Source organism: Sus scrofa, chromosome 5 (assembly GCF_054392235.1).
Source record: "Sus scrofa isolate SSC_HxYL_T2T_F1_AM1 chromosome 5, Sscrofa_HxYL_maternal_Yorkshire_Landrace_v2.0, whole genome shotgun sequence".
Classification (NCBI taxonomy): Eukaryota; Metazoa; Chordata; class Mammalia; order Artiodactyla; family Suidae; genus Sus; species Sus scrofa.
This window is the reverse complement of record NC_139387.1, coordinates 69,813,331-69,836,763: the sequence shown is the minus strand read 5'-3', so window position 1 is coordinate 69,836,763 and position 23,433 is coordinate 69,813,331. Positions and strand designations below refer to the sequence as shown.

At 43.7% G+C, this 23,433-nt stretch overlaps 1 protein-coding gene across 2 annotated transcripts in view; it reads left to right on the top strand.

The window, feature by feature from the left end:
- The first annotated feature begins 925 nt into the window (after positions 1 to 925).
- SLC2A3 (solute carrier family 2 member 3) overlaps positions 926 to 23,433 on the top strand; it is a 78,307-nt gene continuing 55,799 nt past the window's right edge. The window contains exons 1-2 of one of the 2 annotated variants that reach the window (XM_085024720.1): positions 926 to 985; positions 3,065 to 3,139. In XM_085024720.1, the coding sequence (XP_084880846.1) occupies positions 3,119 to 3,139 (21 nt within the window). In that variant the 5' untranslated portion in view covers positions 926 to 985; positions 3,065 to 3,118. Of the gene's footprint in view, positions 1,379 to 3,064; positions 3,140 to 23,433 lie in introns of both variants that reach the window. The other variant, XM_021092391.2, reaches the window with a different exon arrangement.

The window sequence follows — 23,433 nt, the reverse complement described above, 5'->3', positions numbered from 1 at the left end:
CAAGGAACTCCCCTCTTTTTCAGATTCTCTTCCATCATCATTTACTACAAGATATCTAACATAGTTCCCTATGCTGTGCAGTAGGTCCTTGTTGATCAATTTTATACAGAGGGGTGTGTTGATGTTGATCCCAAACTCCTAATTTTTGGAACCATAAATTTGGTTGTTCAGTTGCATATCTTTTCATGAGTTTATTGCTCACTAGGATATTCTCTTTTGAGAAGTATAGCACAGACCTTTTTAAAAAACCCTTGTCAGAGTTCCCTTGGCTCAGCAGAAAGGAATCGGGATAGTATCCGAGGACAGCAGGTTCCATCCTTGGCCTCGCTCTGTGGGTTAAGGATCCATAATTGCCCTGAGCTGTGGTACAGGTGGCTCACATCCCTCATTGCTGTGGCTGTGGTGTAGGCGGGGCGCTGCAGCTCCAATTCGACCCCCAGCCTGGGAACTTCCATATGCTGCGGGTGGGGCGCTAAAAAGACAAAAATAAATAAATAAATAAAACCTTGTCACTCTGGACTCATCCCTTACTAAAGGCTAAGCTATGAGTACACGCTCTCCAAAACACCCTTTCCTCTCTTGCCCTGCCCCTCCCCGGAAAGCACAAATGGGGGGGGGGGTGACTTTTATTCCTAACTCCAAATTTTAAAGAGTCCCTTTCAAGAGGTGGAGGGAAAGACAGATGGGGCTTTTCCTCGGAAAAAGAGCTACTGGGGTTCAAAAGAAGGCTCTCTGCCTTCTCAGCTCCGATTCTGGCCCCCCCTTGCGGATATATCTGGGGGCATCACCTTAGGAGTGAGGAGGTTTGAGGGGGAAACGATATCTCTTAAAGCAGAAATGTTAACACTCTCTTAACCGCGGCGTTAAGGATGGTGGGGCCCACAGCTATTTCCCAGTAAAGGGTTCCCCGCCTCTCCGCCGAGGCACTGGGGGCGCGGGGTGGGAGCCGGTGGGCGGCGGTCCGGTTGGTCAGTTTGGCTTGAAGGTGAGAAGTAAGGCTGCGGCCGTTGTTGGAGGGACTGGTGAAGGCGACCCTTGCTTACACCGCGGGAGCCGGACACACGAGTCACGTTTTATTCCCACATCAACGGATCCCTCAAAACGGAATCCTGGGCTTCTCCTAGATGCGCTGGGGTCCTAACGGCCGCTCAGCGGGACGGGCGGAAGCGCAGCGGCAGCATCACCGCCACCCCCCACCCCCCACCCCGGGCACAGCCTCCTGGGACCAACGGAGCGACGCGGGTGGCCCTGGACATGGGCGGTTGAGCGGAGCCGCTGGGCCCAGTCGCAGTTTGCCGGGTCCAGGTGTTGAGCGAGCAGCGCTGTTCCTGTGCCCGGCCGCCGTGAGGACGACCCTCCCAGCTGGGCTCGGGTAGAGGTGGGCGGTGATTCACTGTTGGGCTGGCCTAAGGGAGAAGGGCTGGTGGGGCTTTGGAGAAACTAGCATGTAGCCTCCGAGTATTGGAGAGAATGTTTTGTTATTTCCTGAGCACCTACCATGGAGGAGCCCTGCTCCACGTGCTGGGGATCCCACTGTGACCAGGCAGGCAATGGCCCTGAAGTTTATATTCTAGGGAAGGGATAATCGACCAAAAAAAAAAAAAAAAGCGTGAATGTATAACAAAATGCCAAACGGTGATAAATCTTATGAAGAAAATACACAGAAATGGAGAGGGGACTGGCATATTAAATTGGGGAAGGGAGAAGGGGTGACACTTCCAAGAAAGAGTCTTTTGACCCGAGGCCTGAAGAAAGTGAGGGAGCCATAGGAAAACCATTTAGAGAAAACTATGCTAGTCTTGAAAGGTATCTACCAAGAGTTTAAGTGCTATACAGATGAGTAGCTTTGTAGATTTTTGCAAGATGAAAATTAGCATTTTCTTAGAAAATTATGGCTCATTCATTCAGTGCAAATAGCACCTCAGTTTTTTTTCTTTCTTTCTTTCTTTCTTTTTTTTTTTTTTTGCCTTTTGCTTTTTAGGGCCGCACCTGTGGTGTATGGAGGCTCCCATGCTAGGGTTCGAATCGGAGCTATAGCTTCCAGCCTACGCTACAGCTGCCGGCCTGTGCCACAACCACAGCAATGCAGGATCCAAGCCGTGTCTGTGACCTACACCACAGCTCACAGAAACTCTGGATCCTTGACCTACTGAGCAAGGCCAAGGATCGAACCGGCAACGTCATGGTTCCTAGTTGGATTCATTTCTACTGCACCACAACGGGAACTCCGGCACCTCACTTTTAAAGAAAAGCATATTAATTTGAGCTAGAAGAGTTGTGGGGTTTGTTTTTGTTTTTGTTTTTTACCCAAGTGAGGATGACTGGAAGACAAGAACCAGGGGACAGAGGAAAGGAGAGAGATGAAGATGGGCGTGGGAAGGTTGCAGAGAAGTGAAAAGGAAAGGGTATAAGGAGGCTGTGGAATAGTCAAAGGAGTTGTCTGTCCTGATTCTCCCCCGCCTCCTAATAAACTCGGGAAATAGTCCTAGCAGTTCAGTGTATGTCTCAGCTAATCCTCAAAACTATGCATCCAAGTCAGGAGAGCTGGTCGAGGAGGAATCACTCAGACTTGATAACTGGTTAAGCAGAATCATGATTTCTGATGGCGCTGCAGCTCACTGACACAGTTTAGGCTCTGGAACTGAAATATTTTATAATTTTATTTGGCAAAACAGGCTCTGGAACTGAAATATTGGCCATATAAAATCACAATTTTCTAACAGCAAGTTCACCTATCCCTGCTCCTTTTGCTGGTGGGGAAACTGTGCTAGTTGATGACAGAGCAATGACTCAAAACATAGAGGGTCTGTATGTACCATATTCTGCTCTCCCCTTCTTCTCCCTTGACTTGATAAAATTCTTCCCACTGGCTACTGAACAAGTGGAAAGTACTTTGCTGAGGACCTCAGAATTGAGTGAATCTAAGACCTTAGAATTATATGAGGTTTCACTTCCTTCCACAAGTATTTTTGGGTGTGCCAGGGGGCCAGGGGGCTAAGTCACAGCCTCTCAAGGAGTTTATGTAGGTAAAACGAATAAATAACTGGCCAATTACAATTTACAGGAAGCAATACCTTGAAGAATTGGAGAGAGAGTCAATTCTTGGTGTAGCAGAGAGATGGAGAGGAGCAAACAGGGTGTGAGTATTAAGAATTTGTCAGATTGCTATCAAATTGTTTTGTCATGGTTATGTTAATAATACCAATACTGATCACCTTCCTGAACTTTTGTTGTCTTTTTAGTGTGGACTTACCTAAGTGGTGGTGGGAGAGACAATTACAGCCTATAGACTTGTCCTATGTTCTTTTTACTCACAATTAATTAGGATTTGCTATTTGTGGTGTTTTGTGCTCTAACATCAGGAATAATAAGAATGATAAAAATATTCACGTTCAGTGCTGTAATTGCAAACAGGCCTCAGTAAAATTACACATGACTGCACTAGAGGGAATTTCCTTGAAAATTGCCATCCATGACTGTGTAGGTGTGAAGAGTAATGTCTGAATGTGCGCAATAAGAACTCATCCTGGAGTTACCTGCTAGCTCAGCCGTTTAAGGATCCAGCATTGTCACTGCTGTGGCTTGGGTCACTTCTGTGGCTCCCTTTGGTCGGTGCTGTGGCACGGGTTCGATCCCTGGCGCGGTCACATCCAGAAAGACTTTAAATAAGCTTGCTCAGAGTTCCCGTTGTTGCAGATGCGGCTAAAAAAAAAGTTATTATTATTATTGCTATCAGATTCTTGAGTGTAACTGAGTCATATTATCAGAGTGTAACATAGTCATCACTTGCAAGGCATTGTGATGAAGATACACAAAAAAGTGTTAAAGAATTTGTGGCCCTATGGACTGGGATGAGGATAGGGCAGCCATTATCTTATGGCTAAATTACAAATTGCCAGAGGTCAGGGTTTACCACATGCGGTCACATCCAGAAAGACTTTAAATAAGCTTGCTCAGAGTTCCCGTCTTGGCACAGCAGAAACGAATCTGACTAGGAACCATGAGGTTGCAGGTTCCATCCCTGGCCTCACTCAGTAGGTTAAGGATCTGGCGTTGCTGTGAGCTGTGGTGTAGGTCGAAGACGTGGCTCGGATCCCGCGTTGCTGTGGCTGTGGTATAGGCCAGCATCTCTAGCTCAGATTAGACCCCTAGCCTGGGAACCTCCATCTGCCGCGGATGCGGCCCTAAAAAAGGACGAAAAGACAAAATAAATAAATAAGCTTGCTCTAGGAGTCCCCATCATGGCGCAGTGGTTAACAAATCTGACTAGTATCCATGAGGTTTCGGTATCAACCCCTGGCCTCACTCAGCAGGTTAAGGATCCGGCGTTGCTGTGAACTCTGGTGTAGGTCTCAGACGCGGCTCGGATCCTGTGTTGTTGGGGCTCTGGCATAGGCTGGAGGCTACAGCTCCGACTAGACCCCTAGCCTGGGAACTTTTTCTATATGCCGTAGGTGCAGCCCTAAAAAGAAAGAAAAAAAGAAGGAAAGAAAGAAAGAAGCTTGTTCTCAGGGAATTCATTGATATCTTGAATGGTGATCTTCTCAGATGGCCAGATTTTTTCCCTGATCTTTTTAATGGCCATACTAAGGGGAGCAGAGCTGGCAGAAGAGCAAGGGGAGCAATTACTCTTAGCACATTTTCCAAAAAAGCGCATCTTTTGGAAAATTCAAAAAAATCAACACCCTTTTAAAGATGGTATGTTTACATGACAATTGTTAAGCCCATTTTTATTTTATTTTATTTTTTATTTTAGGGCTGCACCTTTGGCATATGGAGGTTCCCAGGCTAGGGGTCCAATTGGAGCTGTGGCCTCCGGCCTACACCACAGCCATAGCAATTCCAGATCCTTAACCCATTGAGTGAAGCCAGGGATTGAACCCATGTCCTCATGGATGCTCATGAGCCATGATGGGAACTCCAAGCCTATTTTGGAAAGACATTAGGGCAAGCACTATGAGAACAAGATATGAAACACAGAACTTAATCAAAAGAGTGATTTTTTTTTTTTTTTTTTTTTTTGGCTCAAACCCACACCACCGCAACAGATCCTTAACCCACTGTACCAATAGGGAGCTCCAAGAGTGATCCTCTTTTTTTTTTTTTTTTTTTTGCTTTTTAGGGCCACACTTGGGGCACACGAAGATACCCAGGCTAGGGGTCAAATTGGAGCTGCAACTGCCAGCCTACGCCACAGTCACAGCAACGCAGGATCCTTAACCCACCGAGCGAGGCCAGGGATCAGACCTGCAGCCTCATGGTTCCTAGTCAGATTCATTTCTGCTCCACCACACAGGAACTCCCAAGAGTGATCCTTTTTAAAAATGTGTTCACTCCTCTACCAATGGTGAGCAGAGCTGCTGTGCCCTACCCACCCATTTCCCCGCCAAGCTCCCCCTACTACGTATTTATTTAATTTAATAGATTTGACTATTTAAGACTAGGAGCTACCGTTTTCCATTTCGAAAATCATAGGTTTGGAGTTCCCGCTGTGGCACAGAGGGTTAAGAGTCTGACTGCAGCAGCTGAGTCCCTGTGGAGACTGGGGTTCAATCTCTGGCCCAATCCAGTGGGTTAAGGATCCAGCATTGCTGCTACTGTGGCGTAGGTTACATCTGCTGCTTGGATTCAGTCCCTGGCCTGGGAACTTCCGTATGCTGTGGGTGCAGCCATAAAATTTAAAAAAATCATATTGTAATCTACTGCTATTATTTGTAGGCTTCCTAATTATGCCAACCTTATCATTATTAAGACATCCTGTATCATTGTTGTGGTTGTTGATATATTTAAAAAGAAGTAGGAGTTCCTGTCCTGGCTCAGTGGTTAATGAATCTGACTAGGAATCATGAGGTTGCAGGTTTGATCCCTGGCTTCACTCAGTGTTGCTGTGAGCTGTGGTGTAGGTCGCAGATGCGGCTCGGATCCCTGGTTGCTGTGGCTCTGGCATAGGCTGGTGGCTACGGCTCCGATTAGACCCCTAGCTGGGAATCTCCATAAGCCGTGGATGCGGCCCTAGAAAAGAAAAATAAATAAATAAATAAAAAGAAGTATAAGCCTGTACTTCTGCCTCAATAATAGAAAAATTAAAAGACGAAGTCTCCTGAATTTTAGTGGGAATTAAGGATAAACAAAGGTTTAAGATGGTTGTTGCTCTTGTTACTGGCATTAAAAACAAGGATTTTACCTCAACTGTACCTCAACAACAACAAAAACAAAACAAAAAGGGAGTTCCTTGGTGGCCCAGCAGGTGGAATTTCTGGCATTGTCACTGCCATGGGTCACTGCTGTGGCAAAGGCTCCATCTCTGGACTGGGAACTTCCTCATGCCACAGGCTCAGACAAAAACCAAACCAAACCAAAAACACAGTGATTTTACTTTTGACAAGGCCATTTTGACATAGCCAGATTAAAAATGCACATGAAAGTTTGTCCTATCTCGTACCCGTTAGCCAGTCGCTGTAGTTAACTCTTTGGATGACATCTATCTTTGCTGATTAGTATGACAATTAAATTAGATAGTATATTCTAAGCACTTAGCAAAGTATTTTGCTGTAAAGGAAACATCTGTTTTTCTGCACACCACGAAAGTCTCTGTAGGACACCAGTTGGATGTCCTACAGTTTAACTCCGTTTTGACAGGAACCAGAGGTAGCAGATCCCACAGGTCAAGGGCTCTGTCCCACAAGATTGCTTCTCTTCTGCCACCCTCCCCAGTACACACAGACCCACACACTTCATATGCCAATTGCAAGCCCAGGTTATCACCTGTTATCGCCAACCAGCTATGGACCAGATTACAAACGACCCCCTCCTTGGGTTTGGTTAATTTGCTGAAGTGGATCACAGAATGCAGAGAAACACTTAGGTTTATCAGTTTATTAAAAGATATGGTACCAGGACCTCTCTGTTCAGTCCTGAGCTTTTCTTCCCATTGCAGGGCTTTTCCCTATACTTGCCTACAGAGGTATGGTTATGCCACCCCTTAGATTTTGTTAGTATATTATCACATTGCACTCTTAAAGCTCTGTGCATATGAATTATTTCAAGGATCTGAGCATAAGGCATGGCCAGCAGTGTTAGTGAAACTTTGTGTTAATGAAATAGTATTAGGAGTTCCCACTGTGGCTCAGTGGTTAACAAATCCGACTAGGAACCATGAGGTTGTAGGTTCGATCCCTGGCCTCACTCAGTGGGTTAAGGATTCGGCATTGCCGTGAGCTGTGGTATAGGTTACAGACTCGGTTCGGATCTGGCATTGCTGTGGCTGTGGCTTGGGCTGGCAGCTGTAGCTCCTATTAGACCTCCTCCATCATAAGTGACTAGAAAAGACCCCTTGCCAAAAAAAGCATCCTCAAAAGATTACTTATTATATTATCTTGTTGTTAACTGAATGTTTGTGTTCCCACGAAATTCATATGTTGAAATCTGAAATCTGATTCCCAATGTGATGGTATTTGAAGATAGGGACTTTGGGGGGTGATTAGGTCATGAGGATGGAGCGGTCAAGGATGGGATAAGAGTCTTTATAAGAAGAGGTCAGGGAGTTCCCTTCATGACTCAGCAATTAACGAACATGACTAGGATCCATGAGGATGTAGGTTCGATCCCTGGCCTCACTCAGTGGGCTAAGGATCCAGCTTTGCTGTGAGCTGTGGTGTGGGTCTCAGAGGTGGCTTGCATCCTGTGTTGCTGTGGCTCTGGCGTAGGCAGGCAGCTACAGCTCCGACTGTACCCTTAGCCTGGGAACCTCCATATGCCACGGGTGTGGCCCTGAAAGGACAAAAAAAAAAGTTATGAAAACAAAACAGCTAACAACAGAAACAGGGGGCAGGCTGCATTTGGCCCTGGTGTTCAAAAAACAGCAGGGAAGCATGTGGTGCATCAGGGAGAAGAGGGGCAGGAAATGAGATTGGGGAGGCAGCCCAGACCAGGTCACAGAGTTCCCGGTAGCCCAAGATGAGATGTTTAAGTTTTTTTCCTAAATATAATGGAAGGCCACTGGAAGGGTTTTGACCAGGGGAGAAATAAGAGCAGATTTGTTTTTAGGAGGTCACTGTTCCTGTTAGTGGGAGAATGGACTGTATGGGGGCAAACGTAGAAACAGAGATCAGTTATTGGCTGTTGAATTGGTAGAGATAAAGGTGACTTGGGCAGCAGTGGTAGTAACTGGTAGGGAAAATAGTCAGATTCAGTAGGCAGGACTTGCTAATGCATTGGGCATGGAGTGCGAAGGTAATTCAGAAATCGATACTAGGTCCTCTATTTTTATTTTTATTTTTTTCCATTATAGCAGATTTACAGTGTTATGTCAATTTTCTACTGTACACCAAGGGGACCCAGTCACACATACATATATACATTCTTTTTTCTCACATTATCATGCTCCATCATAAGTGACTAGATATAGTTCCTAGGGCTATACAGCAGGCTCTCATTGCTAACCCAATCCAAAGGCAATAGTTTGCATCTATTAACCCTCAATTCCTCCTCCCTCCCCCTCCCCCTTGGCAACCACAAGTCTGTTCTCCATGTCCATGATTTTCTTTTCTGTGGAAAGGTTCATTTGTGTCATATATTAGATTCCAGATATGAGTGATATCATGTGGTATTTGCCTTTCTCTTTCTGACATACTTCACTTGGCATGTGAGTCTCTAGTTCCATCCATGTTGCTGCAAATGGCATTATTTTGTTCTTTTTTATGGCTGAATAGTATTTCATTGTGTGTATATATATACCTCGTCTTCTTAGTCCATCTATCTGTGGATGGACATTTAGGTTGTTTCCATGTCTTGGCTATTGTGAATAGTGCTGCAATGAACATATGGGTGCATGTGTCAGGTCCTCTATTTTTAGCTTAAGCAATTGAGGTAGGAAATTGGAAGAAGAACAAGTTAGGAGGGAGTGGATCGGGACCCTGGAGCACTCCTGGGTTTAAGATTCTCTTTAGCCCTACCTGTGGAGATGTCCAAGTCTGCAGCCTAAAGACCCAGTCCAAGTTGGAGACTGATATTTGATATAAATAGTGTTTAAAGCCATGTGCCTGGAGGACACAAGCCATGGAGTGACTGTGTATAGAAAAGAGTTTTAAGGATTGAACCTTGGGGACATTCCAATGTGTCGAAATGCTGAGAAAAGACAGTAAGATAAATAGGAAACCAGGACAGGTTGGTGTATCAGAAGCCAAGGGAAGAAATTTATTCGCACAAGGAGAGAGTGTTAGGTGTTGTCACCTGTTTTTAGTGGTCATGTAAGAAGGACAGAGATTTGACCACTGGTTTTAGTGCAATGGAGTTTGTTGATGACCTTGACAGGAGTAGTTTAAACAAAACAGAAGGGACAAAAGCCTAGTTGGAGTAGGTTTGTTTGTTTGTTTTTCAGTCAGGACTTCGGCATGTGGAAGTTCCGGGGCCAGGGATGGAACCGGCCATGGTGGTCGCAACACCAGATCTTTAATCCATTGAGCCACTGGGGAACTCCTGGAGTAGGTTTAGCAGAGAATGGTTTGAGGAGTTTGAGACATTTTCCTTTAAAGCTAGCACAGATGGGAGTTCCTGTTGTGGCGCAGTGGTTAACGAATCCGACTAGGAACCATGAGGTTGCGGGTTCGGTCCCTGCCCTTGCTCAGTGGGTTAACGATCCGGCATTGCCGTGAGCTGTGGTGTAGGTTGCAGAGGCGGCTCGGATCCCGAGTTGCTGTGGCTCTGGCATAGGCCGGTGGCTAGAGCTCCGATTCGACCCCTAGCCTGGGAACCTCCATATGCCGTGGGAGCGGCCCAAGAAATAGCAACAACAACAACAAAGACAAAAAGACCAAAAAAAAAAATAAAAATAAAAAAAAATAAAGCTAGCACAGATGTGAAGTGCTTATCCTGAGAGGGACTTAAGGTCAAGGGAAGAATTACATCTTTCATTACTATGAAGGAATATATATATTACGAGAATATTTTATGGTGAAAAAAATGTTTATTTAGAATTGGCCAGACACATTTTTAGCAACATGGATGGACCTAGAAATTATCATGCTAAGTGAAGTCAGCCATACAATGAGACACCAACATCAAAGGCTTTCACTGACATGTGGAATCTGAAGAAAGGACAGAATGAACTTTGCAGAACAGATACTGACTCACAGACTTTGAAAAACTTATGGTCTCCAAAGGAGACAGTTTGGAGGGGGAGAGGATGTGCTGGGGTTGTGGGATGGAAATCCTATAAAATTGGGTTATGATGATCATTGTACAACTATAAATGTAATAAATTCATCGAGTAATAAAAAAAAAAAAATGGAGTTCCCATCGTGGCTCAGTGGTTAATGAATCCGACTAGGAACCATGAGGTTGCGGATTCGATCCCTGGCCTCGCTCCATGGATTAAGGATCCGGCGTTGCTGTGAGTTGTGGTGTAAGTCCAAGACACGGCTCGGATCTGGCGTTGCTGTGGCTCTGGAGAAGGTCAGCGGCTACAGCTCCAATTAGACCCCTAGCCTGGGAACCTCCATATGCCGCAGTGCGGCCCTAGAAAATACAAAAAAAAAAAAGAAAAAGAAAAGAAAGAACTGAGGGCCAGCAAATGGGATGGAGCGTTTCCATGGATGACAGCACAGGTTGTGTAATCAAGAGAATGAATCAGGTTTTTAAATTTCCAAGGAATGAGAAGGGAAGTGAGCCAGGGGATCAGCAGATTATTGCAATATCCCGATGGCATGTACTTCAAAGGATCTGTGTCTGAGGGACTAGAGGAGGAGAAATAGTTTGGAATAAGAATAGGCAGAGTGGAGCTGAGTTAAAATGAAATGTTGAACCCACTCTGGGACTTTTAGAGGAGTGAGGAAAAAAAGGATCGTGGCATTTACACCGGACTTAATTTTGAGAAAAAGATAATTCCAGCCTGAGAAAATGCTATTTCCAAAGCAGAAGGAGCTACCACTGGGGTTCCACAGAAGACTGGTGCTCTTGCCAATCCGCCTTCAGGCCTGTCTGCCCTGTGGCTGAGAGCGCCCTGGTGTCGCCAGCTCTCCTTAGCCATGGGCCACCAGGTGGCAGTATGTGCCTTTGGGGCACCCTTGCTAGTCCTGTGGGTTTACAGGGATGGAAATGAAAATCCAACTGAGTGTGAGGCCAAGCGTTGGTTTGTGGTCTTCGTTAGGCCTGAAAGTGTTGTCCTAGCAGTGAGTCGGCAAAGCCCTCAAGAGAAGAGAATAAACCTGAGAACATTTGGCAAAAGATCAGGAAACAGGTAAAAGGAAAGGAAGCTGCAGTACGATGGGGTATGATGAGGGGTAAGAAGTAGAGGCTGAAAGATGGAACCACGGAGAAAGGAAGACTTGCAGACCTGCCAGTAGGGTGGGTAGTGGGCACCAGAGCAGCAAGGAAAGACAGACCGAAGCAGGGATCACCTTTTCGGCTTGTTCACTCACAAAATAATTTTGAAAAACTATGTTCCCCTCCCCACCTCACACACACGTTTTTAAACTGACATCCACGATTTTTTTTAATGTGTAAATAACTTTCAGGGATTAATTTCTGCTATCTCAAATATCCCATACATGTTTTCAGGGCAATTGTTAGCTCTCTGGTGCTTTTGTACAAATTAGGAAAGGGTGTCCCTCTGGGAAGAAGCAGAATGGACAGGTTTGCTAAGGACAGTCCCCCTGGGCAAAGAAAAGGTACCCCTTCTCTGGCTGAGGCGCAGGGCTGGCCAGTGGATTGTGGGCTTCAGTTTAGGCTTCCCTTGCCTGGAAACCACAACTTTATGCACAGGCCTTGTAGACTTTATTTATTTATTTGGTGAAAGCCTTTGAATTTAGACAGAGCTCATTCAGTGGAACTGTAAACTAAATGATGAAGCCAAATCAGACTTGGGCTTATTTCAAATAAAATTAACTTCTATCCCCGCACCAACGAGCTTACTTCTCAATTCTTAAGACAAATCGATTCTATGGAAATTTGCTTAGTGTCTCTTTACCAGTTGATGCTTCTAAAACTAGCACATTTAGGAGTCACGTGGAAGGCTTGTTATTAATACAGATTTGTTGGTTCTACCCTTTAGAGAGGCTGACCTGGAAGGTCTGGGGTGGAGCTATACATTTTCATATCTGACAAGCTCCCAGGAGATGCTGATAGGGATCATCTATGATGATCACACTCTGAGTAGCACTCAAAGCGCTGCCCCCAAGGCCCTATGGACTGTCACAAGGCTCCTCCTCGGGAACTGTGCACTCTCAAATTGTGCCGGTGCACCACGGTAAAAATTTAAGATGGGTTAGAGCTAAGGTTTTATTTTACGGAGTAGGAGAAAGCTGTGGGAAGAAAGATGGGAAAGAGGAGTAGAGGAGTTCCTGTTGTGGCTCAGTGGTAACAAACCCGACTAATATCCATGAGGATGCAGTTTGGATGCCTGGCTTCGTTCAGTGGGTTAAGGAGCTGGTGTTGCTGTGAGCTCTGATGTAGGTCACAGACGTGGCTCAGATCCTGCCTTGCTGTGACTGTGGTGTAGGCCAGCAGCTGCAGCTCTGATTCAATCCCTAGCCTGGGAACATCTATATGCTGCACTTTCTGCCCTAAAAAGAAAAAAGAAAAAAAAGATGGGAAAGAAAAAAGAGCAAACCTGGGAGTTTCCTGGTGGCCTAGTGATTAAGGATCTGGCATTGTCACTCCTATGGTTCTGGTCCCTGCTGTGGCACAGGTGTAATCTCTGGCCTGGGAAATTTCACGTGCCACGAGCATGGCCAAAAAAGAGAAAAGAAAAAAATTAGCCCAGTTTGAAGGCTACTAGATTAAAAATCATGTGACTATGGTAATCAGATGATTTTACATGTCAGATTTTACACTAAAAAATGTAAAAGTGGGAATTCCAATCATGGTTTAGCAGAAATGAACCCAACTAGTATCCATTAGGATGTGGGTTTGATCCCTAGCATCGCTAAGTGGGTTAAGGATCCGGAGCTGTTGCAAGCTGTGGCATAGGTTTTAGACTTGGCTCAAATTTGGTGTTGGTGTTGCTGTGGCTGTGGCATAGGCCTGCAGCTGCAGCTCTGATTTGACCCCTAGGCTGGGAACTTCTGTATGCTGCAGGTGTGGCTATAAAAAGAAAAAAAAAATGTACAAGTATGTACAAAATGATGTGGCTAATTAATTATAACTTTTTTAAAAGTCTACTTCATGTTATCAGGCTGGTGCCTTAAGAAGCGTTTGTGGGAGCTCCCGTCATGGCACAGCAGAAACGAATCCGACTAGGAGCCATGAGGTTTCAGGTTCGATCCCTTGCCTCTCTCAGTGGGTTCAGGATCTGGCGTTGCCATGAGCTGTGGTGTAGGTTACAGATGCGGCTCGCATCAGGCGTTGCTGTGGCTGTGGCATAGGCCAGCAGCTGTAGCTCTGATTAGACCCCTAGCCTGGGAACCTCCATATGCTGCGGGTGCAGCCCTAAAAGGACAAAAGACAAAAGACAAAAAAAAAAAAAAAAAAAAAAAAAAAAAAAAGGAACGTTTGTGGACTGGAAGGAACAGTGGTAAATATTTAGGGTCAGGAAAGCACCACAGTCAGATGAAGGAGAATATGAATATAAATATAAATACGTGAATATGAGTACATGGTGTATTTAGACTCATTCTTATGGTCCCAACATTGCTGATACAACCATTTGGGGAGTAAGGGTCAGGGGCAGGCATCAGAAAACAAATAGGAACTGAAATTGACACAAGTGTCTTAAGAGGATGTAAAGATAGGTTGCCTAAAAAAAAAAAAAAAAAAGATAGGTTGCCTAATGTCCAGAGTGATAGTTAGGCAGTCACCCTGGGAAGTGATGAAGTCATGTTACTTGGCAAATGACACTGATTTCCCAAGCTGCGTATAGAAAGGCCTTTGAGGAAACTCTGCCCGTGGAATGAGCCTCTGCATGACCTCTAGCTCAAAGAATCCTCACCTCTTGAACTGCGTGGACTCAGCATGGTGACTACTTAGTGCTTTACAATTTCCAAAGAACTTCAATTTGTATTATTTAATTCCTCCCAATAACTCCATGCCTATCACCATGCTGTGGATCTGAACCTTGAAGCCCAGTGCATCCAAGGTCATGCATTTTGTAATAGGCCTTTCATTTCTAAGATAAGTTTTTCTGTTATCTGAAGCTGCCCAATGTAAAGCTAGTTCTTTGTGTTAATAGAAGCTACTGTATGACCAAACCATGATAGTTTATGACTTCTCCATTTTCACTAGCTGATTTCCTTTTCTAAGAATGTTTCATCCAATACTAAGTATTTTTTTTTTTTTTTCACTTCCGTGGCTAAAATAGATGGACAGCAGGGGAAGATGAGCCGGAAGTATGCAGAGTGATTAGGATTTAACTTCTTTATAGACAATCCATACATAGATAATTGAAAATTATCAATATCATATTCTTCAGCCTTAGGAAGAAACAGAAAGAACTTTTGTTTATTGATACTGTTAGACACTTCCTCCATTCTATCTGATTTGATTTCGCTAAGAACTTATGAGATATAACAGAATTTTAGCTACCTATGTTTAGGAGTGCTATATAAAATAGATTTGTGGTAGGAGTTCCCATATGGTACAGGGGGTTAAGGATCTGGCATTGTCACTCTGGCACCTCTGGTTGCTGCTGTGGCATGGGTTCGATTCTTGGCCCACAAACTTCCACATGCCATGGCACAGCCAAAAAGAACTCCAAAAACTATACATATAGTATATACATATGCCTAGTATGTGTGTGTGCATGTGCATGTGTATACATACACATATATATATATATAGTTTTATGGTATAGGTATGTCTCAAACATTTAATAGGACATAGTTATACTAAAAAAAAGTACTCATTGTTTACCTGAAATTCAAATTTAGTGATGTTCTGTTTATTTTTTTGTTTTTGTTTCTGGAAATTTAATAGCATTCTGTTTATTTTTTGGCTTTTGCTAGATCTGACAACTCTGTTTTATCACACACGTTAAGAATAAATTCCTTTCTTCAAAACACATTCCACACAGACACAAAAAAAAACATTGCACAACTTAAACATTCCCTAGCTAATACTCTTTTGTCTTACTGATGTTTGAGTTGTGAGAAGGGCCAAAAGTTGGAGGCCAAAGTTGTTAATGTTTTGGATAACTTTCGTAGAAATTTACCGAAGGAACTGTAGAAAATCCCGGAATTTAACTTCTGTTTCCAGATTCCTCTGTGTCTCAGGTCCTCAATCCTAATGAAGAATTCTTTAGTTCTCGTTACATATGGATCTTGTGAAAAGATAACTTTGTTGAAATCTTACACTGAGAAATGTAAGATTTTTAAACTGGAAGGGATCTTAGAAATGATTTAATTATTAGAGTTTCTAGAACTTAAGTCCGAATCGTAAGCAAGGCTCAGTGTTCCCAGGCAATGGGAGGACTTTGTAGATGGGGATTCCTATACCTACTGCCAAATGTCACTCCACCTCATCTTTCCCCTTTTCTTGCCGGGGCTCCGTCCTGGACATCTCTCCTTGTCTGAGTACCCAACATTCCAATTACCTTTTGTTCTTAAATTATGAACTGTTATCTATGGCTCCACAGTGTCGATGATAAAAGCCAAGCAGGGGAGAGAAAGTGATACGGAACAATTCGCGATGAAAATAAACATGCCCCAAACATGGGGAAGTCTCCTTGGTGCAAACCGTGGCAAGCTAGAGGAGGAATAGGAATAGTTCTTTCCAGAATGGGAGAAAGAGAAGGGAAAGTCAACACGCAGGGGCTTCTTGCAGTGGATAAACATAAGGTCATTCTTCCAAACCCAGTAGAATTCAAGGTCGGGAATGCTCAAGAGAAGCACCTGATGTTCTAATGAGTATGTAGTATGTATCCTTCCTTGCCTCTGTTCTGAGAAACAAACTGAGAAATAGCTGAAGTATTTGCTAAAAGATTTTATCCAGACAGGAGGGCCCCGGCCCTCAGAATGCGCTTCTACATGGTCAGATAGCACGTATCTAGAAGCTTAGCAGTGGCCCTTAAGCCACAGGAGTATAGCTTTCTGTGGTACACAGAGAATCATGCCAAGGACCCGATCTGTAGAAGCTGCTCAGTTGATGTTTGTTGAACAAATACCGCAAGGTCAGTTTCTGTGATTTTTCCTGCCGTCACAGCTATTTATGTCTTATTTTCCCATGTAGTGTAGTTTCAGGAAAACAAACTCAAACAAGAAATCCAAAGACCTGCCTGTCAAGGAAATTTCCTTGAAGACAGAGGTTTGCATAAGATGTACTTTTTAAGTCTTTTTGATACCTGATATTCTGAGTCACTGTCTTCTATTACTGCAAAAACTTCTAATTAGTTTTAGCAAAATCAGTCATCTTTCTAAAATCTGTGTTCATATCATTGCTGGGCTTACCTAACCTACTAGCTCTCTGTGGTCCTCAGTATAAATGCGCCTCACATTAGGCCATTTGTGATATGATCCCTGCTTCCATCCCAACATCTTCTCATCCCTCGGCCCTCTACATGTCAGCATGTGGACATCGTTGCAGGATCACGAACATACTGTACTCTAACCTTCAAGCCCTCTCTCACTCTGGACCCACAAACTGGTATTACCGAAGCTTCAGGTCTTTCTCAACCTACCTTCTCAAAGGGGAAGTCTTTCCGGACACTACCACACCCCTTCTTCCTCCCCAAGTCCCTCATGCAAGACCGGAAGTCATGCACAGCTGGTTTAGGGGGAGGTGTGCCAATCGCATAAACTCAGATGTGAATGATCATCTGGGTGTGCAAACACAATTGGCAAAATCCTAAGCGGTGTCACCCTGGGAGTTTAGGAGTACCCTAAGTCTCCTATGCTTCTGTTGTTCACAAGACTTCTGTAGTTCACAATGTTCCAGTGACATTGCCTGTTATTCTCCTCCAATCAGTGCAACCTTTGTAATCTAGGCCCTGAGCTGAGCTCTGAAAGAAAATAAAAGAGATCTAAAGGAATTAATGTGTACACTCAACTACAGTCCATAATGTTTTATTATAGTTGGTCCTATAATAGAACTGTAAAAAAATAAAATAAAAAGGTACCGAGTGGAGTTCCCGTCGTGGCTCAGTGGTTAATGAATCTGACTAGGAACCGTAAGGTTGTGGGTTCCATCCCTGGCCTTGCTCAGTGGGTTGAGGATCCGGCGTTGCCGTGAGCTGTGGTGTAGGTCACAGACGTGGCTCGGAACCTGCATTGCTGTGGCTGTGGTGTAGGCTGGCGGCTACAGTTCCGATTAGACCCCTAGCCTGGGAACCTCCATATGCCTCGGGTGCTGCCCTAGAAAAGGAAAAAAGACAAAAAAAAAAAAAAAAAAAAAAAGGTACTGAATAAGCATTCAGGAAAGCATAGTTAATTGTTTCTGAGAATTGGAAAGAATGCAAATGGAGAGACTTTTGAGCTGGGCCTCGGACGTGTGGCTACAGGAAAAAATGTAAATAACTGTATTTCAGGCAGAGAAAAATCACAGTAAATATAGTATAGAGGGCGTTCCCTGATAGTCTAGAGGTTAGGATTCAGGGCTTCTACCACTAGCTGGGGTCAATCCCTGGTCTGGGAACCAAGACCCTACATCAAACTGCTGCACACAGTGGCCAAAAAAAAAAAAAGTGTAGTTAGTCTGTGTATCAGATTAGACAAGAGTGAATGAAGAGGATGGAAATTAAAGTAAATTGTGGAAGACCTTGAGTGCTTCATTAATCAATGTGACATATTCTGTAGGCAGCAAATCATTGAAGAGTTTTGAGCAGAGCAGTGATATAATCAGATCTGTGTTTCAAAATGTTTTTCACTTATTTTTTTCATAAAACAAAGTATACTTACTTATTCTTTTTTCTTTCTCTTTTTTTAAAGTTTATTCCAGAAAAATATGTATCAGATAAAGATCTCTATAATATTACTCATTAGAGTTAACCATTTGGTGTAATGCTTCATATTTTTTCCTGTGCATATGTGCATGTGTGTATGTGTTACCTGTTTATTTACAGGAATATGATCATGGAGTTCCCACTGTGGTGTAGTGGGGTTAAGGATCCACCGTTGTCTCTGCAGGGGCTCGGGTCACTGCTGAGGTGTGTTTGATCCCCAGCTGGCCTGGCACAGTAGATTAAGGATCCTTATGCCTCAGGTGCAGCCAAAAGAAAAAAGAAAAAAAGAAATATCCTATTTTACCTATGAGACTGGACAAATTAAGAAGTGATCAATATTCTTTTTTGGTGGGGATATAACAAGACACTCTTTACACAATTGGTAGAAATAAAAATTAGTACTTTCAGAGTTCCTGTTGTGGCTCAGTGGGTTACAAACCCAACTAGTATCCATGAGGATGTCGGTTCAGCTCCCCAGCCTCACTCAGTGGGTTAAGGATCCAGCATTGCCATGAGCTGTGGTGTAAGTCACAGATGCAGTCTGCATCTGACGTTGCTGCGGCTGTGGTGTAGGCCAGCAGCTGCAGCTCTGATTTGACCCCTAGCCTGGGAACTTCCATGTGCCGCAGGTATAGACTTAAAAAAAAAAAAAAAAAAAGAATTGGTACTTTAGGAAAGGGAAATCTAGCAATTCTTTTCAAAATTTAAAATATATGTACCTGGAGTTCCCATCGTGGCGCAGTGGTTAACGAATCCGACTAGGAACCATGAGGTTGCGGGTTCGGTCCCTGGCCTTGCTCAGTGGGTTAAGGATCCAGCGTCACCGTGAGCTGTGGTGAAGGTTGCAGACGGGGCTCAGATCCCGAGTTGCTGTGGCTGTGGTGTAGGCCAGCGGCTACAACTCCGATTAGATCCTAGCCTGGGAACCTCCATATGCCGCAAGAGTGGCCCTAGAAAAGGCAAAAAAAAAAAAAAAAAAAAGACTAAATAAATAAATATCTAATTAAAAAAGAATGCCCATGAGAGTTCCCCTCATGGCACAGCAGAAACGAATCTAACTAGGGACCCTGAGGTTGCAGGTTTGATCCCTGGCCTCGCTCAGTGGGTTTAGAATCCAGCATCGCCATGAGCTGTGGTGAAGGTTGCAGACTTGGCTGGGATCCTGCATTGCTGTGGCTGTGTTGTAGGCCAGCAGCTGTAGCTCCAGTTAGACACCTAACCTGGGAACCTCTATATGCTGTGGGTGCAGCCCTAAAAAGTCAAAAGAAAAAAAAAGAATGCCCGTGATTTATTGTTGAGTGAGAAATATTTCAGTGCTAAAATGCTGTATGTATTTTTATAACACCACTTTTAAAAATTCCTGCATGTATCCAAGCAGAGGACACAAGCACATCTATTATGTGTGTATATATATAACATGTATGTTTGCATATGTGTATACACAACCCAAAAGTTTAAAATTACGGTTAGTCTTGAAATTGAATAGCAGTGTGACTTTAACTGTTTACTTTTTTTTTTTTTTTTGGCCATGCCTGTGGCATGTGACAGTTCCTAGGCCAGGGAATGAACCCGAGCCACAGCAGTGACAACGCTGGATCTTCAACCCACTGAGCCACCAAGGAACTCCAACTTTTTACTTTTGCGTATTTAAATTTTTAAATAATGAACATATATTATTTATTTTATTTTATATTTTATGGCTGCACCCACAACATGTGGAAGTTTCCTGGGGGCTGAATCAAAGTTGCAGCTGTGGCTTATGCCACAACTGCAGCAAAACACTGGATCCTTTAACCCACGGCACCAGGCTGGGGATAGAACCTGCACCTCCGCAGCAACTGGAGCCACTGCAGTCGGATTCTTCACCCACTGTGCCACAGTAGGAACTCCAATATTATTTTAAATATATGTACCTACACATATTTTCAAGTCAGTATATATATATATATATATACACATATATACATATATATATATAGTTGTACTTCATTCTTTTTAATAACTACATAGTATTTCAGATGTATTTAATAACTATACCATGTGTTCATTCCACGGTTACTGAGACCCACCTCCCACAGTAGTTCCCAGACTGAGTGTTGAAAGAAATAGCAAACACTTAAAATAGAAATTAACAGAAAAAGGGCTTCATTTGGAAGGGTGGCTAGAGCAGGGCTTTCTCTGTAGTGACATTAAAACTGGGACCTAAAAGAACATGCTAGCTATGAGAGAAAACAGCATTCTTGGCAGAGGGAACGTACATATAGGACCCTGAGGTGCAGAGGAGTTTGGTGTTTCTGGAGGAATTTAAGAAATATCAATGAGGGAGTTCCTGTCGTGGCACAGTGGTTAACGAATCCGACTAGGAACCAGGAGGTTGCAGGTTCGGTCCCTGCCCTTGCTCAGTGGGTTTTAGTGGGTTAACGATCCGGCGTTGCCGTGAGCTGTGGTGTAGGTTGCAGACGCGGCTCAGATCCCGCGTTGCTGTGGCTCTGGCGTAGGCCGGTGGCTACAGCTCTGATTCAGCCCCTAGCCTGGGAACCTCCATATGCCACGGGAGTGGCCCAAGAAATAGCAACAACAACAACAACAATAACAACAACAACAAAAAAGACAAAAAAAAAAAAAAAAAGAAATATCAATGAGATTGTAACTGGTAAACAGGGAGAGTAATAGTGCAGGTGAGATTGCAGATAACATTTTTTAAACAAATTACCTTAGATATTTATGTTGTTTCCAAATTTTTCCTATGACACGATGTCACAATGATTATCTTTGTACTTTTATCTGTATATGCTGTGGCAGTATTTTGTATAATCCCTCCAGAGTAGAAGTGATGGGTCAGAAAGTATGAAATATTTGAATTTCAATAGATATTACCAAATGACCTTTTTAAAAGGTTCACCATTTTATATTCATTCCAAGTGTCAAGAGTTCAGTGTAATGAACCTGACTAGGATCCATGAGGATGAGGGTTCAAACCCTGGCCTTGCTCAGTGGGTTAAGGATCTGGCATTGCCGTGAGCTATAGTATAGGTCACAGGTGCAGCTCAGATCTAGTGTTGCTGTGGCTGTGGTGTAGGCTGGTGGCTGCAGCTCCAGTTTGACCCCTAGCCTAGGAACTTCCATATGCCACACTTGCAGCCCTTTTAAAAAAAAAAAAAAAAAAAAAAAAAAAAAAAGCAAACCAAGGGTCTATTTTCTTTGTTTCTTTCTCTCTCTCTCTTTTTTTTTTTTTTTTTGCTTTTTTTAGGGCTGCACCTGCAGCGTATGGAAGTTCCCAGGCTACAGGTTGAATTGGAACTGCAGCCCCCGGCCACAGCCACAGCCACACTGGATCTGAGCTGCGTCTGCGACCGAAACTGCAGCTCACCATAATGCTGAATCCTTAACCCATTGAATGAGGCCAGGGATTGAACCTTGACCTCATGGATACTTGTCAGGTTTGTTATTGCTGAGCCACCGCAGTAATTCCTAGAAAGTTTTAATTTTGTGTGATCATAATTATAACTTTTATCCTTTATAATTAACATACTACATATTTTGCTTAAAGCAGATCTATATTAAAAAGGCAACTATAGGAGTTCCCATCATGGCTCAGTGGTTAAGGAGCCCAACTAGTATCCATGAGGACACGGGTTCGATCCCTGGTCTTGCTCACTGAGTTGAGGATCTGGTGTTGCCGTGAGCTGTGATGTAGATCACAAACATGGCTCGGATCCCATGTTGCTATGTCTGTGGCAAGGCCAGCAGCTATAGTTCCGACTTGACCCCTAGCCTGGGAACCTCCATATGCTTTGGGAGCAGCCCTAGAAAAAAAAAAAAAAAGACTGAAAAAAAAAAAAAAAAAAAAAGGGCAACTATAGGAGTTCCTGCTGTGGCACAGCAGGTTAAGGATCCTACATGGTTGTTACAACAGCTTGGGTTGCTGCTGTAGCATGGGTTTAATCCCTGGCCTGGGAACTTCCACAGGCCACAGGCGAAGCCAAAAAAAAAGTTATAATTCAAGGGATTTTAGTATATTTTCAGAGATGTGTAACCACTAATTATTTTAGAACATTTCATCACCACAAAAAGAAGCCCTATAACCATTAGCAGTCATTCTGCATTCCTCCTTAACCACATCCAGCCTCTGGCAACCACTAAACTCTTTTTTGTCTATGGATTTGCCTGTTGTGGACAGTCCATGGATGAAATAAAGTACATGACCTAATGTGACTGGCTTCTTTGACTTAGCATGATGTTTTAAGCTTCATCCACGCTGTAGCATGTATTAATACTTCATTTCATTGTATGACGATTGTACTACATTTGTTTATCCACTGATCAGTTACTAGATACTTGGATTTTTTCCATTTTTGGCTGTTATGAACATTCTGTTTGTCTTTTGTCTTGTTAGAGCTTTACCTGAGGCATATGGAGTTCCCCAGGCTAGGGGTACAGTTGGCCAGCCTACAGCACAGCCACAATGACTCTGGATCCAAACCATGTCTGTGACCTGCACCACAGCTAATGGCAATGAGTCCTTTCAAGTCTGCTTTAAAAAAATGTTCCTCAAGGAGTTCCTGTCGTGACGCAGCAGAAAGGAATCCGACTAGGAATCACGAGGTTTCCAGTTCCGTCCCTGGCCTCGCTCAGTGGGTTAAGGATCTGGCATTGCTGTGAGCTGTGGTGTAGGTTGCAGATGCGGCTTGAATCTGATGTTGCTGTGGCTGTAGGTATAGGCCAGCAGCTGTAGCTCTGATTCAACCCCTAGCCTGGGAACCTCCATATGCCTCAGATGTGGCCCTAAAAAGTAAAAAAAAAAAAAGAAAAAAAATTCCCTCAGTACCTGACTAGTTGTTGGCAAAACCAATTTTTATTTTGAAATGGTGCTTTTGTAACAGATATCCACAAGCCTAAGAATGAAGTTGGATACCTTCCTCACACCGTAAATAAAAATTAACTCAAAATGGATAACAGATCTAAATGTAAACCTTTCTGACTTGAGGTAGATAAAGCCTTTGTGATATGACATCAAAAGTACAAGTAACAAAAGAAAAATTAGATAGATTGGACTTCATCAATATAAAAACTTCTGTGCATCAAAGAATAACATCAAGGGAGTTCATGGCTCAGTGGTTAACAACCCAACTAGGATCCATGAGGATGCTGGTTCGATCCCTGGCTTCCCTCGGTGGGTTAAGGATCCGGCATTGCCGTGAGCCTGTGGTGTAGGTCCCAGACGCAGCTCGGATCCCATGTTGCTGTGGCTGTGGTAAGGCTGGCAGCTGCAGCTCCATTTCAGCCCCTAGCCTGGGAACTTCCATATGCCACAGGCATGGCCCCCCACCCCCCCAAAACAGAGTTTGGTTTGGATAATAGCTAAGGTGATCACTGGTTCTGCAATTAGGTCTTTCTTGTTTTTTGCAACTGAAGCTTCAGCGGAGAGATTGCAATGGAATGTGGGGAAACGTGCTCAAACCTTCAAGCAAAAAACATGTTTCCCTTGGAAATGATTGCTAAACACTATAACTACCATCTTGGTAGCCTAAGAGAAGGAGCAAGAAGAAGGCAGAATGTTTCTCCTT